This window comes from Garra rufa, chromosome 13, assembly GCF_049309525.1.
Source record: "Garra rufa chromosome 13, GarRuf1.0, whole genome shotgun sequence".
Lineage (NCBI taxonomy): Eukaryota > Metazoa > Chordata > Actinopteri > Cypriniformes > Cyprinidae > Garra > Garra rufa.
The window spans coordinates 24941085-24954527 of record NC_133373.1 but is presented as its reverse complement, the minus strand read 5'-3'; the positions used below and the strand labels follow the sequence as shown (position 1 = coordinate 24954527).

General features: G+C 37.5%; 1 protein-coding gene across 1 annotated transcript; it reads right to left on the bottom strand.

Annotated features, from left to right (window-relative positions):
- Positions 1-427: 427 nt before the first annotated feature.
- On the bottom strand, positions 428-2461 carry vrtn (vertebrae development associated). The gene has a single exon (XM_073852967.1). It carries the CDS (start codon positions 2459-2461, stop codon positions 428-430), a length of 2034 nt encoding a protein of 677 aa, XP_073709068.1.
- Between the last annotated feature and the right edge of the window lie 10982 nt (positions 2462-13443).

Below are 13443 nucleotides of genomic sequence, written 5' to 3'. Positions count from 1 at the left end.
ACAAAATTAAAATGAAAAACAAATCTGAAAAACAATTAAAAGGAAATAAGAAATAAAATAAACCTAAACAGAACTCAAACCTCATTTAAATTGTAAATATTTGGGGGGTGGGGGTCAAAAGAGAGCCATTTGAAAACCTGATAATGTCTTTGAACTGCCTTTTGCCTAGGGGCCATCAGCACTTACTGTAGGTGGACACAAAGACTGTCTGATTTCACACACACGCAAATGTCCTTGAGCTAAAACCAAGTGGTCAAATAAAGGTAAGGCACAAATAATTAAGATGCATGAACTGCAATTATGTGGGTGACTCAAAACAAACAGTCAGACTCAAAAGAACATTGCATTGTGAGCTAAAAAAAATGAGTAGTGTCAGATTTGGACTTAATTAAAGGACATTACAGCGGTGAGGAAAATAACAGAGCATTCAGCCATGAATTAATGGCACCCCGTGATGCAGAGCCCTTTTCCACATGTAGTAGGTGGAACGAGGAGTAAGAGGAAAGTAAGACCGGAACTCTTTGAATGTGGGAAAGGACTTTTCTTCAAAGCGTTGTTGCAGGAAAAGCTTTGCTTTGGCCTTGAAATTGGCCAGTGCCACAACATCCATAACAAACATCTGTTCATTGCTGGACTGGTCAGGCAGAGAGTATTCAGGCAGCGTGAATTCAGAAGGACTAAGTGTCGGTCCATTCAGGCAATCAATGTTCCCATCAAAAGAAAACATTCTTTGAGTCTTTATCTTTTCAAAGACGTCTGGTGAGACAACCAAGCTCTGGGATTTCTCCATCTCAGACATCAAAACCGGCTCCTTGGTTTTCCTGTTCAAAGAACCTCTCCAGAGCCAGTAAAAAGAGGAGGAAACCGAAGGGAACTTGAGCTTGAATTTGATGAAGGACATCTTTGACCTCCGGACGTGCATTTTGGCTTCTTCCCTTAACGCTTTCCTCTGGTGGTACGCCAGCCTCAGGCTTCTTTGTTTGCGTCTGGGGATCTTCACTCTTGGTGACAGTTTGTGTCTATCAAACTTAGCAGGGGACACTTGACTTCTGGGACTCTGGGTTTTATCAGCATCTGAGCCTTCCTCGCTGCTACCTGAGAACTCTTTGAAAGGCGTAAACAGCATGGCTTCCCTCCTCCAGTTGTAGTATGTGGATCTGGAGATGCCTGGAAACCTTCTTTTGAAAATTCTGTAGGGGAACAAAGTATTTGCAACAATACAGTCCTGCAAGCTCTTCTTCGCCTCCTGCATCAAAGCTACGTTTTGGGCACGTTCTCCTTCTAGTTTTTCACATTTAAAGGCCAACATGCTAGCAAAGCTCCCTTGGCTGGGCTTCTTAATTTCTGGTGAGGACCAGTAGTCCTGTTCAGTGCTGTCTACCGGACTCAGCTCTCCAGTGGAGCCGCCCGAGACACTGCAAGTGGACACAAGCTCTTGCTTCCACGCATAGTAAGTGGATCTTGGAATTTCTGGAAAAAGCTGTTTGAATTGGCTGAGGGGAATAAGTTTCCCTTGCTTGTAGGATGTCAGGAAAAAGTGTTTGGCCTCATACCTAGCCACAGATTTCTTGTGATACTCGATGCTTTGCCTCTTCCAACGGTAAAAGGTACTCTTGGTGATGTTAAACTTGTCTTTGAGGTTGGAATAAGACAGCTGGGAGCCCTGATTCATAAGATCCACCGAGGGCAATCGCTGCTCGCTGTTGGGACTCCCGATTTTGAGGTCGCTCGCATGAATCAAGGCCACAAAGTTGTGAGGTTTGAAAACAGAGCCTGCCTCTAAGTCGCCTGACCACATGATGTGAAGGGTCAAGGGCTCAGCATCTTTCGCCCACGTCCTCGGACGAATGACTCTATTGAAGTAGGGCCGAATCTTTAAATTGTACATGGGGTAAACTGAATAAATGTTGCACTGCAGGACGGACGCCAGCGCATACACGTGCCACATGTTTGCAAACGATCCAGGGAAGCAGGAGGCTTTGACATCGGCGTCGAAGATGGCTTCCAGCACTTGAATCGGCAGATTGAGCATGTCCTGCGACTCCTCAGTACAAAGGGAAAACCTAACTGCCTGCAGCATGACCTTGGAGTCAATCATACCACACAGGTAGTATCGCTTCCACAGAAGCATCTCCACCACGGTTCTGACCTGCAGTTCCAGACTCAGGCTCGTAGAGCCCACCAGAAGCATGCTAGCTGCATCAAACAGCAGGTTTCCTTCTCCTTTGCAGACCAGAGGAAGCAAACCCGCCGGTGCGTCTGCCGGGTACAGTCTGTGAGCTACTGCGTCAATGCCCAGCCATGAAGAGATCTCAGAGCAGAGCGATGTGGGAAGATGGAAAGGGGCCAGGACCTGCTTCACCTCCACAGCAACTTTAGTGAGAGCATCAAGACCCACAGACTCTGTGGCCTCCTGCAGCTCTCCCAAGACTGAGAGCACCACCTCTGTCCTCTGAATCATGCCTACACAAAAAACACAGGAGAAACAAGAGCATTTGCATTAGTCAATTGATATACAAAGCGATTGTCAAAAAATGTCAAGATGTAAAATATCTTTGAAGATATCGCTACTTCAGCAGAACGTTTGTATGAAATGAATGAAATACATTTTTGTATAATACAAAATACTGATTAATGTAAAATGGCAATGCTCTTTTGTAAAGAGATGGGTGTGATCGTCCCTGCCACAAGACCATACAACAATTTAACCATTAACACATCTTAGTGACCAAAGAGGTTACAACTATACAAGAAATGTAAAACTGTCTTGATTTCATGTTAACATTTTTATAGTCATTTCATTCCAGTTTGCTCCTCTGAAAGTTGCCACAGCTAAGAAAAAAGAAGCATTACATATAATATTATTAAGGTTATATTATTATTAAGATTGCTCTGTATCATAAAATTCATGATCAGCATAAATGTAATCATGTCAGCGTTCACAATGGTTACCAAAGGCAAACCTAGAGCACCATTTTGAATTAAAAAAAACTGACTGATTCACATTTGTGACCTTGGACCACAAAAACAGTCTTAAGTAGCATGGGTATATTTGTAGAAATAGCCAAAATACACTGCATGAGTCAAAATTATAGATTTTTCTTTTATGCCAAAATTCATTAGGATATTAAGTAAAGATCATGTTCGATGAAGATACTTGGTAAATTTCCTACCGTAAATATAATCAAAACTTTGGATTAGTAATATGCATTGCTAAGAACTTAATTTGGGCAACTGTAAATGTGATTTTCTCAATATTTAGATTTTTTTTTTTGTACCTTCAAATTCCAGATTTTCAAAAAGTTGTATCTCAGCCAAATATTGTCCCATCCTAACAAAGCATAGTCTTAAAGCTTTCCATTTAAAGTTTTTAAATTAAAAAATTTAATTTCAATTGACCCTTATAACTGGCTTTATGATCCAGGATTACATTTTTAAACGGCAGTTTGTATTTTGTAAAAAAAAAAAAAAAAAAAAAAGTTAAATAAGAATTTCCCTTTTCCCATATCTACTAAAAGAAATGATAAACTGTTACTCTATTTGGAATCATACATTAGTTCTCTAATTTTGTTGATTCTTCTTATTCTTATCAAAAAAGGATTTTTATGAAACCTTTTTAGAAATAGACATGAGGTTAGTTTTACCGGGCATCTATGTTTTTTACGCTTTAGATAACCCATGTATTAAACGGAAACAAGTAAACGACATGGCATTAAACAGAGAGATCAGTTACAGATACTTTTCACTACAGAGGCTGAGAGTGAAGTCCAAACGCACCAGCTATGAGTCTCCGTTGCACACGCGAAAAACACATTTTAGTCATACTAAAACTTACCAGCGCTTTTGTTACTTCTTTATTTCGTAAACGCCAATTAAGTGGATTTAACAGGTTACTTAAGGAAATAAGAGAAAGTACACCTACGTCTAAGAACACAAACCTGCCCTCATATTAGGACTAAATTATTCCGAATAAATACAAACAGTACCGTGCAGAGCGAACTATATACAAACAAACAGAGTTAACGATACAGCCCAAATACCTCACCTTGTTTTTTGCGTTTCCCTGCCTTGAGATCCTTTAAGTCAGCTTCGTAAAGTAGTCAGGTATGGCACACTATGAGCTTCTCACAACTCCAAGTTTAATCCATTGTGTGAGGTGGACAGCGTGCTCATCATAGGTGAGACAACGAGCGCAATCTGAACCCAAGCAGTGGAAATTTCACATGATAAGAGAGGGACCTCCCTCCAGGAAATTGTCAATCACTGAGTTGTGTTGAACCCCCTACACACAAACACACACCTATAGGCTATCAGTGGAGACTGTTTTAGTGAGGACTTCTCAGACACAATGTTTTTTTAATACTAAGATAATAATGCTTACTCTGCCTTACATCTAAACACCACAAACCAGTTAATTTGACTAATTTATGAGTCTTTTAAATAGTGAGGACCACCTGAAATGCCCCCACAAGACATTTTGACATATTTCACAATAACTTCAAAATAATTTGTCCATCACTAATATATAGAATACTGCACAGAGGCCTAGTCATTTTCATTGTGAAGTGTAAACAAAGACAGATAATGATTTGAAGGCATTTTATACTAGTTAATTTATTAGGCCTACGTGGGAATGTATGATATTATGGCACGACTTGCAAATGCAGTGTTAACTAGGCCTCTCTAGACAGAAATTTGAGAGTAGTAACTTTGTTCCATAGTTTGGCCTTAAATGTTTGAAATAACATTAGAAAAAAAAAATGAAAAGATTTTAAACAGACAACAAAGTTGAATAGGGTCTATAGCTTCCTTGGTAATTAAAGTTAAGCTTCACTGCACTTTTGGAGCTAGCCAATTATCATTGAGGAATGCTGGAAATTTCCATTTCCATAGCTCAAAGTGAACTCCCTCAGACAATGGCTTTGAAGTGTTTTCTTTCCATGCCAAAGCCCGGGGTCCAGTTTCAATCAGATGTAGATGGATTTTTCTGTATACCTGGGGACGTTCAGTGTAGTGCTTTCTTTTAATGGATTAGCAAGGCCTTGTTTTCCATTTTATCCCCCCTGAACACAACTTTTATCATTCTCAAGGTTCCAGCAGGTGTGCTATTTACCTGCACTTCAGTTATTTATTCATAGTGCTGTATGTGTGTTCATCTCACTAAAAAACAAGTCAGACCAGCAGGCCATACAAGGTCAAGCTCACTCTTTTGTTTATTGGAGTTGTGCTAGAGCAGACAGTGTGTGCAAATGGCAGAGAGAGAGAGACACAGATCTGGGAAGGTGCATATCTGCCTCTTGTTTCTTCAGGGTATCACTTTTAACACCTCTGTCTGTCCACCTTTTGCAGGCTTTTCGCAGAACCTTTTGTTTCTGCTGCTTCAGCCACACACCCCTCCACCCAGCCCTCCACACATCTCTCCTCCTGAATTTACCCTCTCAAGTCCAGTTTTTGAATGGAGACAGCCTGGTGCCAGGCCTAAAACAATGCTGGGATGTTCACTTATCTTGTTTTTATTAATGGCCAGTCCAAAGAATACAACTCGAACAAACTTGAACTCTAAGTCAACCAATGTGTACATAATCTGGGTGGATCTGGCCTGTGAGTCCAAAAAGGGTTTTCTTTTCTTAAAAGATCCATTTTTTGGTGTGTGAAGAATATTGCATTCATCTGAAGAACTTTTGTGCAATGAAAAATGTTAAAAGTTCTTCAGAACCATCACTGCTAATAAAAATACCTTTATTTCTGGAGTGTACTGTAATGCACGTGATAACAGAAGTTCTTGCTAAAATGTTGATGAGCTAAAATGTTGATGGGCTTAAACACCTCAAGTGTTCTTCTTCCATCCTGTGCTTAAAATGCAAATGGGGGAACATTGGGTCGGCTCCGGTAGTCTGCCACATGCTGAGGTTGTGTGTATGTGCTGGGGTTTGGGCCGTGCTTGTGTATGTTGGGGGTTTGAGGGGGGTCGTCAAAGATCTGTGGGACACAGACAAGGAGAGTCTTGCAACCTTTTGTTCTTGAGCTTGGCAGTGTGGACTCAGGCACAGTCAAGAGCAGGCACTTGACACCTATTGGGTAATCTCAACATGGGTTCTGCTAGCCAGAGTTTGCTTTTAAACAGTGCTTCACCTCATTACCCACCAAAATATAAACCAAAGGTGCACAGAGATAAGGAAACACCTTTTTAGATGCCACTTTTTCTTATTTTTTTAAATAATCTCTGCTCTGAACATTTGTTTATTTACTCATTCATTAATTCATGTAATTTTTTATAATAAAATTTGCTTAGATGAGCTACAGTTGAGGTTAAACTTTACATACATCTTGCAGAATCTGCAAAATGTTAATTATTTTACCAAAATAAGAGGGATCATACAAAATGCATGTTTTTTTTTATTTAGTACCGATATTTCACATGAAGACATTTACATATAGTCCACAAGAGAAAATAATAGTTATAGAATGTTTCAAATTGACCCTGTTCAAAAGTTTACATACACTTGATTCCTAATACTTTTAATACTTTGTTGTTACCTGAATGATCCACAGCTGTTTTTTTTGTTTAGTGATAGTTCTTCTTGAGTCCCTTGTTTGTCCTGAACAGTTAAACTGCCCGCTGCTCTTCAGAAAAATCCTTCAAGTCCCACAAATTCTTTTATTTTTCAGCATGTTGGTGTATTTGAACCCTTTCCAGAAATGACTGTATGATTTTGAGATCAATCCTTTCACACTGAGGACAACTGAGGGACTCATATGCAACTATTACAGAAGGTTCAAATGATCACTGATGCTTCAGAAGGAAACACAATGCATTAGGGTGAAAACTTTTGAATTTAAAGATCAGGGTAAATTTAGTCTTATTTTGTCTTCCAGGAAACATGTAAGTATCTTCTGTAGCTTCTGAAGGGCAGTACTAAATGAAAAAAACATGTAGGCAAAATTTAAAAATTCTGTCCAGAAGTTTACACCCCTGGCTCTTCATCGTGTTTCATTCTGAAGTATCAGTGAGCATTTGAATCTTCTGCAATAGTTGCATATGAGTCCCTCAGTTGTCCTCAGTGTGAAAAGATGGATCTTACAATTATACAGTCATTGTTGGAAAGGATTCAAATGACACAAAAATGCTGAAAAACCAAAGAATTTGTGGGAAGTGAAGGATTTTTCGGAAGAACAGCAGGCAGTTTAACTGTTTAGGACAAACAAGGGACTCATGAACAACTATCTCTAAAAAACACAGCTGTGGATCATTCGGGTAACAACAAAGTATTAAAAGTATTAGGAATCAAGTGTATGTATACTTATCAACAGGGTCATTTTTATAAATTCAACTATTATTTTCTCTTGTGGACTATATATGCAAACATATTTTATGTGAAATATCTTATTCAGGTCAGTACTAAATAAAAAAATAACATGCATTTTTTATGATCCCCCTTATATTTTGGTAAAATAATTAACAATTTGCAGACTTCAGCTGTCCATTGTCTTTGACCCACACATAATGTCTTCATTGAGATCATTATTTCCTGTAATGGGGGTTTACGGGAACCTTTACTATGTATGGAATTAAAAGGTCTGTGAATGTTTTCATGTCACTTAGGAAAGTTTTTTTTTTTTTGTGAATGGTTTCACTTCTCATGATTTCACAGAATTGTGGTTCAACTTCATCTTCACTCTAAATATGACAGTAAAGCACACTTGCTAAAAAAAGGACAACAACTAGCTCAAGGATGTCAGTTAATGTGCTGGAGGAGTTGGATAACCACTGTAGTCCTTATAAAGTAGCTTTTTTTAGCAACTTACATGTACATTTAAGGTATGAAAAGATGTGTTTGTATTAAAGACCTAAAAATTTACAAAGAAGCCAAACTTTTACTGTATGACAAACTGCTAACGTCTAAAATCTCATGATTGTGGTTACAAGAGTGTAGCTTCTATAGTAAACATGTGGGTGATGGCCCATAGTGACATATTTCTGTCTTCAGATTTGAGCCCACTCATTGTGGTTTGCAGCTATAGAAGTATTAAATGTTCCCACCATCAATAACCTTTACATACTACATCTCACACTCATCAATGCATTATGTTTCTTCTCCTGTTTCATCTGTTTTACAAATCCATGTCTCTTAAATTGTTACAAAATATATACACAAGTTATGAATTCTGCAGTTTCTGCAAAAGTTAACACGTTTCTAAGATGATTATTTGAAACAGATGGCAAGAACATCATACCCTGTGGTGAAAGAGTCATTTATTACACATGTGACTCATGCACTCGATGAAATCAACTGAAGATTTATTTATAGCATAACATGTTTACAGCAATTAGGAAAATTTTATGAGAGCATATTCCGTTTTTTTGTGTGTTTGTTTGTGTTTATGCCCACTTTCCTTGGTTTCATTAAAGTTAAACTCAGTGTAGTTCACATCTTCACCCTGTTCAAGTGATAAGAACAGAATTCTGTAAAATGAGTAAAGGAACACACCAGTAAATCAGATATATTTGCTATATCCAATTGCCATTTGACCCACATGTATGTGCTCATGTTCAGTACTTTTGGTTTCATGTTATAAGTAATATGTTTTAATTTTCCAACTGATGTTCTCACCAAAAGAAAGAATGAAAGTGCACATTTGCAGGGTTTTAAAGTTAAAAGAAATAGCACAGTTGTAGACAATGAGATTGTAAAGCGATTGTGATTCACTTTGTGCTCTCCTGTGATATCTGTGCAGTCGCTGACAAAGCAGACAATATACAGTCGTGGCCAAAAGTTTTGAGAATTACATAAATATTGGAAATTGGAAAAGTTGCTGCTTAAGTTTTTATAATAGCAATTTGCATATACTCCAGAATGTTATGAAGAGTGATCAGATGAATTGCATAGTCCTTCTTTGCCATGAAAATTAACTTAATCCCGAAAAAAACTTTCCACTGCATTGTTAAGAAGGCTTCAGGGCGTCCAAGAAAGTCCAGTAAGCGCCAGGATCTCTCCTAAAGAGGATTCAGCTGCGGGATCGGAGTGCCACCAGTGCAGAGCTTGCTCAGGAATGGCAGCAGGCAGGTGTGAGCGCATCTGCACGCACAGTGAGGCCAAGACTTTTGGAAGATGGCCTGGTGTCAAGAAGGGCAGCAAAGAAGCCACTTCTCTCCAAAAAAAAAACCATCAGTGACAGATTGATCTTCTGCAAAATGTATGGCGAATGGACTGCTGAGGATGGGAGCAAAGTCATATTCTCCGATGAAGCCTTTCTCCGATTGTTTGGGGCATCTGGAAAAAGGCTTGTCCGGAGAAGAAAAGGTGAGCGCTACCATCAGTCCTATGTCATGTCAACAGTAAGGCATCCTGAGACCATTCATGTGTGGGGTTGCTTCTCATCCAAGGGAGTGGGCTCACTCACAATTTTGCCCAAAAACACAGCCATGAATAAAGAATGGTACCAAAACACCCTCCAACAGCAACTTCTTCCAACAATCCAACAACAGTTTGGTGAAGAACAATGCATTTTCCAGCGCGATGGAGCACCGTGCCATAAGGCAAAAGTGATAACTAAGTGGCTCGGGGACCAAAACGTTGACATTTTGGGTCCATGGCCTAGAAACTCCCCAGATCTTAATCCCATCGTGAACTTGTGGTCAATCCTCAGAGGCGGGTGGACAAACAAAAAACCACTAATTCTGACGAACTCCAAGAAGTGATTATGAAAGAATGGGTTGCTATCAGTCAGGATTTGGCCCAGAAGTTGATTGAGAGCATGCCCAGTCGAAATGCAGAGGTCCTGAAAAAGAAGGGCCAACACTGCAAATACTGACTCTTTGCATAAATGTCATGTAATTGTCGATAAAAGCCTTTGAAACGTATGAAGTGCTTGCAATTATATTTCAGTACATCACAGAAACAACTGAAACAAAGATCTAAAAGCAGTTGAAAACTAATATTTGTGTCATTCTCAAAACTTTTGGCCACGACTGTAGTAATCAAAAAGATACGTAATCTTTTGCTTTTTTGTCCTCATTATTGTCCATGGAAGAAGCAACTAAAAAAAAGGCAAAAGGCATTGTAGATGTTTACCGATATGAGAAAAATGTTGGTTAGGATATTGCTGGCATTATGATATTTTTTAATAACAATATGATCCATATGACTTCTAGATTCAAAACTTAAGCCACTGACATTTAACTACGGAACTTACTAAATAACAGCAAAATACAGCAGGCAAAGACAAGAAGCGACAAGAAAAGAAAAATTGGTAGAAATCTATTATAAATGTTAAATTTTTTTAATAGAAAATATAAATACACATGTAAATATACTGCATAGTAAAAACAAGATTTAAATTAATTTACCAAATTACCACAACGAAAGCCATTTTTCTGTATTATTTGCATTAAAATCAACAAAGCTGAACAGCAATCCAAGACATGTGCACCAGAGTAAAGTCATTTTTTTCTCTTTTAGAAACAGGTTTCACTCTCAGTTCCCACAATCTTACATATAGACATAGTCTTTTGACATCACTTCCTCAGACTGTGCAATATGCTTGCCACAAAAGTGAACCCGTGCTTTAAAAAAAAAAAAAAACCTGGACCCTTAAGTCAGATTCATTAATTTAGGACACTGATATTCAACAGAAAATTTATTTAAATTATTTAGTTTTAATTGCAACAAATAACATATATGGTTTCTTTGAATATGAGATTCTGTGTTTTCATTAGATCTATTATTGTATTTTTATTTTTTTTATATTTATTGAGATCCACTTTTTGTATAATTGCCATATACAGGTATAAATATCCTTCTGGCATTTTTATTTTAATACTGGTGTATGAAACGTAAAGGTATAAAGATCCACACTCACATTCCAACTCAAAACTAAGCTAAAAGCATATAATTGATCACTGAGCATGAATGCCATTTGCTTACATGAATACCACATTCACATTTCAGACATCGAAGTCCTGAATACTAACACCACTAATTCTTAAAAAAAAAAAAAAAATCGTCTGTTCCTGTCCTGCATTGCAAAAAGGCCACCTAGTGGCAACACTTGTCCTCAGAGTTCGTCTCTCGTTTCATCTGTGTGAAAAACATGTTGAGAGGTGTTAAACAGACGACGAGTAAAAATGAGAAGTAGCCTACTCACAATAAGACACATCAACACTCTCATCTCCAAACTTTTTATCACAATAACCAATGGCAATATTGTACCCATTATGACCAATAACCTAATGACTTTTAATATGACAAATTGTTACAGGTGTAAAACACGCTATTAAATTATAAACATACTGATTTTAATTTAACCTTTATTCAGGCGAATGGAAATTATTTCAGTCGTAGTGCAGTTTAGCTGTTTGCCCAGCTGGTGGCATCCATGCACTTGGTGAAAACGTGTCAAAACAGGCACAAAGGTAAAGCATTACTTCTAAACAAATAAGCAAATATTGTATTGTAAATACAATAATACAATAGTTGTAAATCCCCCCCCCCCCCCCCCCTGATTAACAATATGTCAAACATATGACACTAGCCTACCAATAACCATATAACATTTTATTATACACTGCAAAAAAAAAAATTTTTGTCTTGTTTCCAGCCAAAATATCTTAAAATTCGACGAGTAAAAATTATTTTCTTGTTTTCAGAAAAAAACAAGCCAAAATTAAGTGAAAACAAGATTATTTTTCTTACCCCATTGGCAGATTATTTTGCCTGTTTCAAGCAAAAACACACTTAATTTTGACTTTTTCTGAAAACAAGACAATAACTTTTACTCGTCTAGAAAATTCTTCTTGATTTAAGAATTTTTAGATATTTTGGCTGGAAACAAGACAAATAATCTAAGTAAGAAAAGCATTTTTTGCAGTGTATCTGACAATGTTTAGGTTGATCTATGACATAGAGATGGAAACACACACATATACACACTATTAAATAACACAATATAGCCTAACAATACAGAATAATGAGCCAGGGTTATAAAACTAAACTGCAGCATACAGAAAACTATTATGCGAAGTGAGACCCGTAGCACACTACCAAAATTTGTCAAAATGTCTATTTACAGTCGATGTCAAAATATTACATACACCTTGCTGAATCTGCAAAATTCAGCTTTATTCTACCGAAATAAGAGGGATCATGGGTTTTTTTTTTTTTTGATACTGACAGGAATAAGATATTTCACATAAAAGATGTTTACATATAGTCCACACAAGAAAATAATAGTTGAATTTATACAAAGGACCCTGTTCAAAAGTTTACATACACTTCATTCTTAATAATTTGTTGTTACCTGAATGATCCACAGCTGTGTTTTTTTTAGTGATAGTGAAATTAAAACTGCCCGCTGTTCTTCAGAAAGTGAACTTGTGTATTTGAACCCTTCCCAACAATGACTGTATGATTTTGAGATCCATCTTTTCAGACTGAGGAACTCATATGCAACTATTACAGAAGATTCAAATGCTCACTGGTGCTTCAGAAGGAAACATGACGCATTAAGAGATTACTTAAAGATCAGGGTAAATTTAACTTATTTTGTCTTCTGGAAAACATATAAGTATATTCTGTAGCTTCTGAAGGGCAGTACTAAATAAAAAAAAATATATATATATATATATATATATGATATTTAGGCTAAATAATAAAAATGTTCAAAAGTTTACACCCCTGGCTCTAAATGCAAAGTTTTTCCTTCTGAAGCATCAGTGAGCGTTTGAACCTTCTGTAATAGTTGCATACGAGTCTTTTAGTTGTCCTCAGTGTGAAAAGATGGATCTCAAAATCATAGTCATTTTTGAAAAGGGTTCAAATACACAAAAATGCTGAAAACCCAAAGAATTTGTGGGACCCGAAGGACAGCGGGCAGTTTAAATTTTCAGGACAAACAAGGGACTCATGAACAACTATCACTAAAACACACACACACACACACGCACACACACACGCACGCACGCACGCACGCACACACACACACACACACACACACAGCTGTGGATCATTCAACAAATTATTAAGAATCAAGTGTATGTAAACTTTTGAACAGGGTCGTTTTTATAAATTCAACTATTATTTTCTCTTGTAGACTATATGTAAACATATTTTATGTGAAATATCTTATTCAGGTCAGTATAAATAAAAAATAACACATTTTGGTCAAATAAAACATTTTGTGTAAAACATATGTACATTTTTTACCTCAACTTCACACTCATTTATATTTGAGCTTTTGTGGCTAAATGTGATACATATTCCCTTTAAATTTAAGCATGTTCATGTCTATGTTATTCATCAACTACCCAAACACAGTCAGGGGGATTCTGACAGGATGACGTTTAGCTGTGGGCAGCGTCTTGTTAGTGCGCACTAGTGAGACCCGCCTCCCTTCATGTTCGCTCCATAGCACACAGTGCCCTCACTGCATAACACTGATGCTGTC

Excerpts from the sequence above, each read along its gene's own strand:
- vrtn (XM_073852967.1), bottom strand. The coding sequence starts at position 2,461 with ATGATTCAGAGGACAGAGGTGGTGCTCTCAGTCTTGGGAGAGCTGCAG.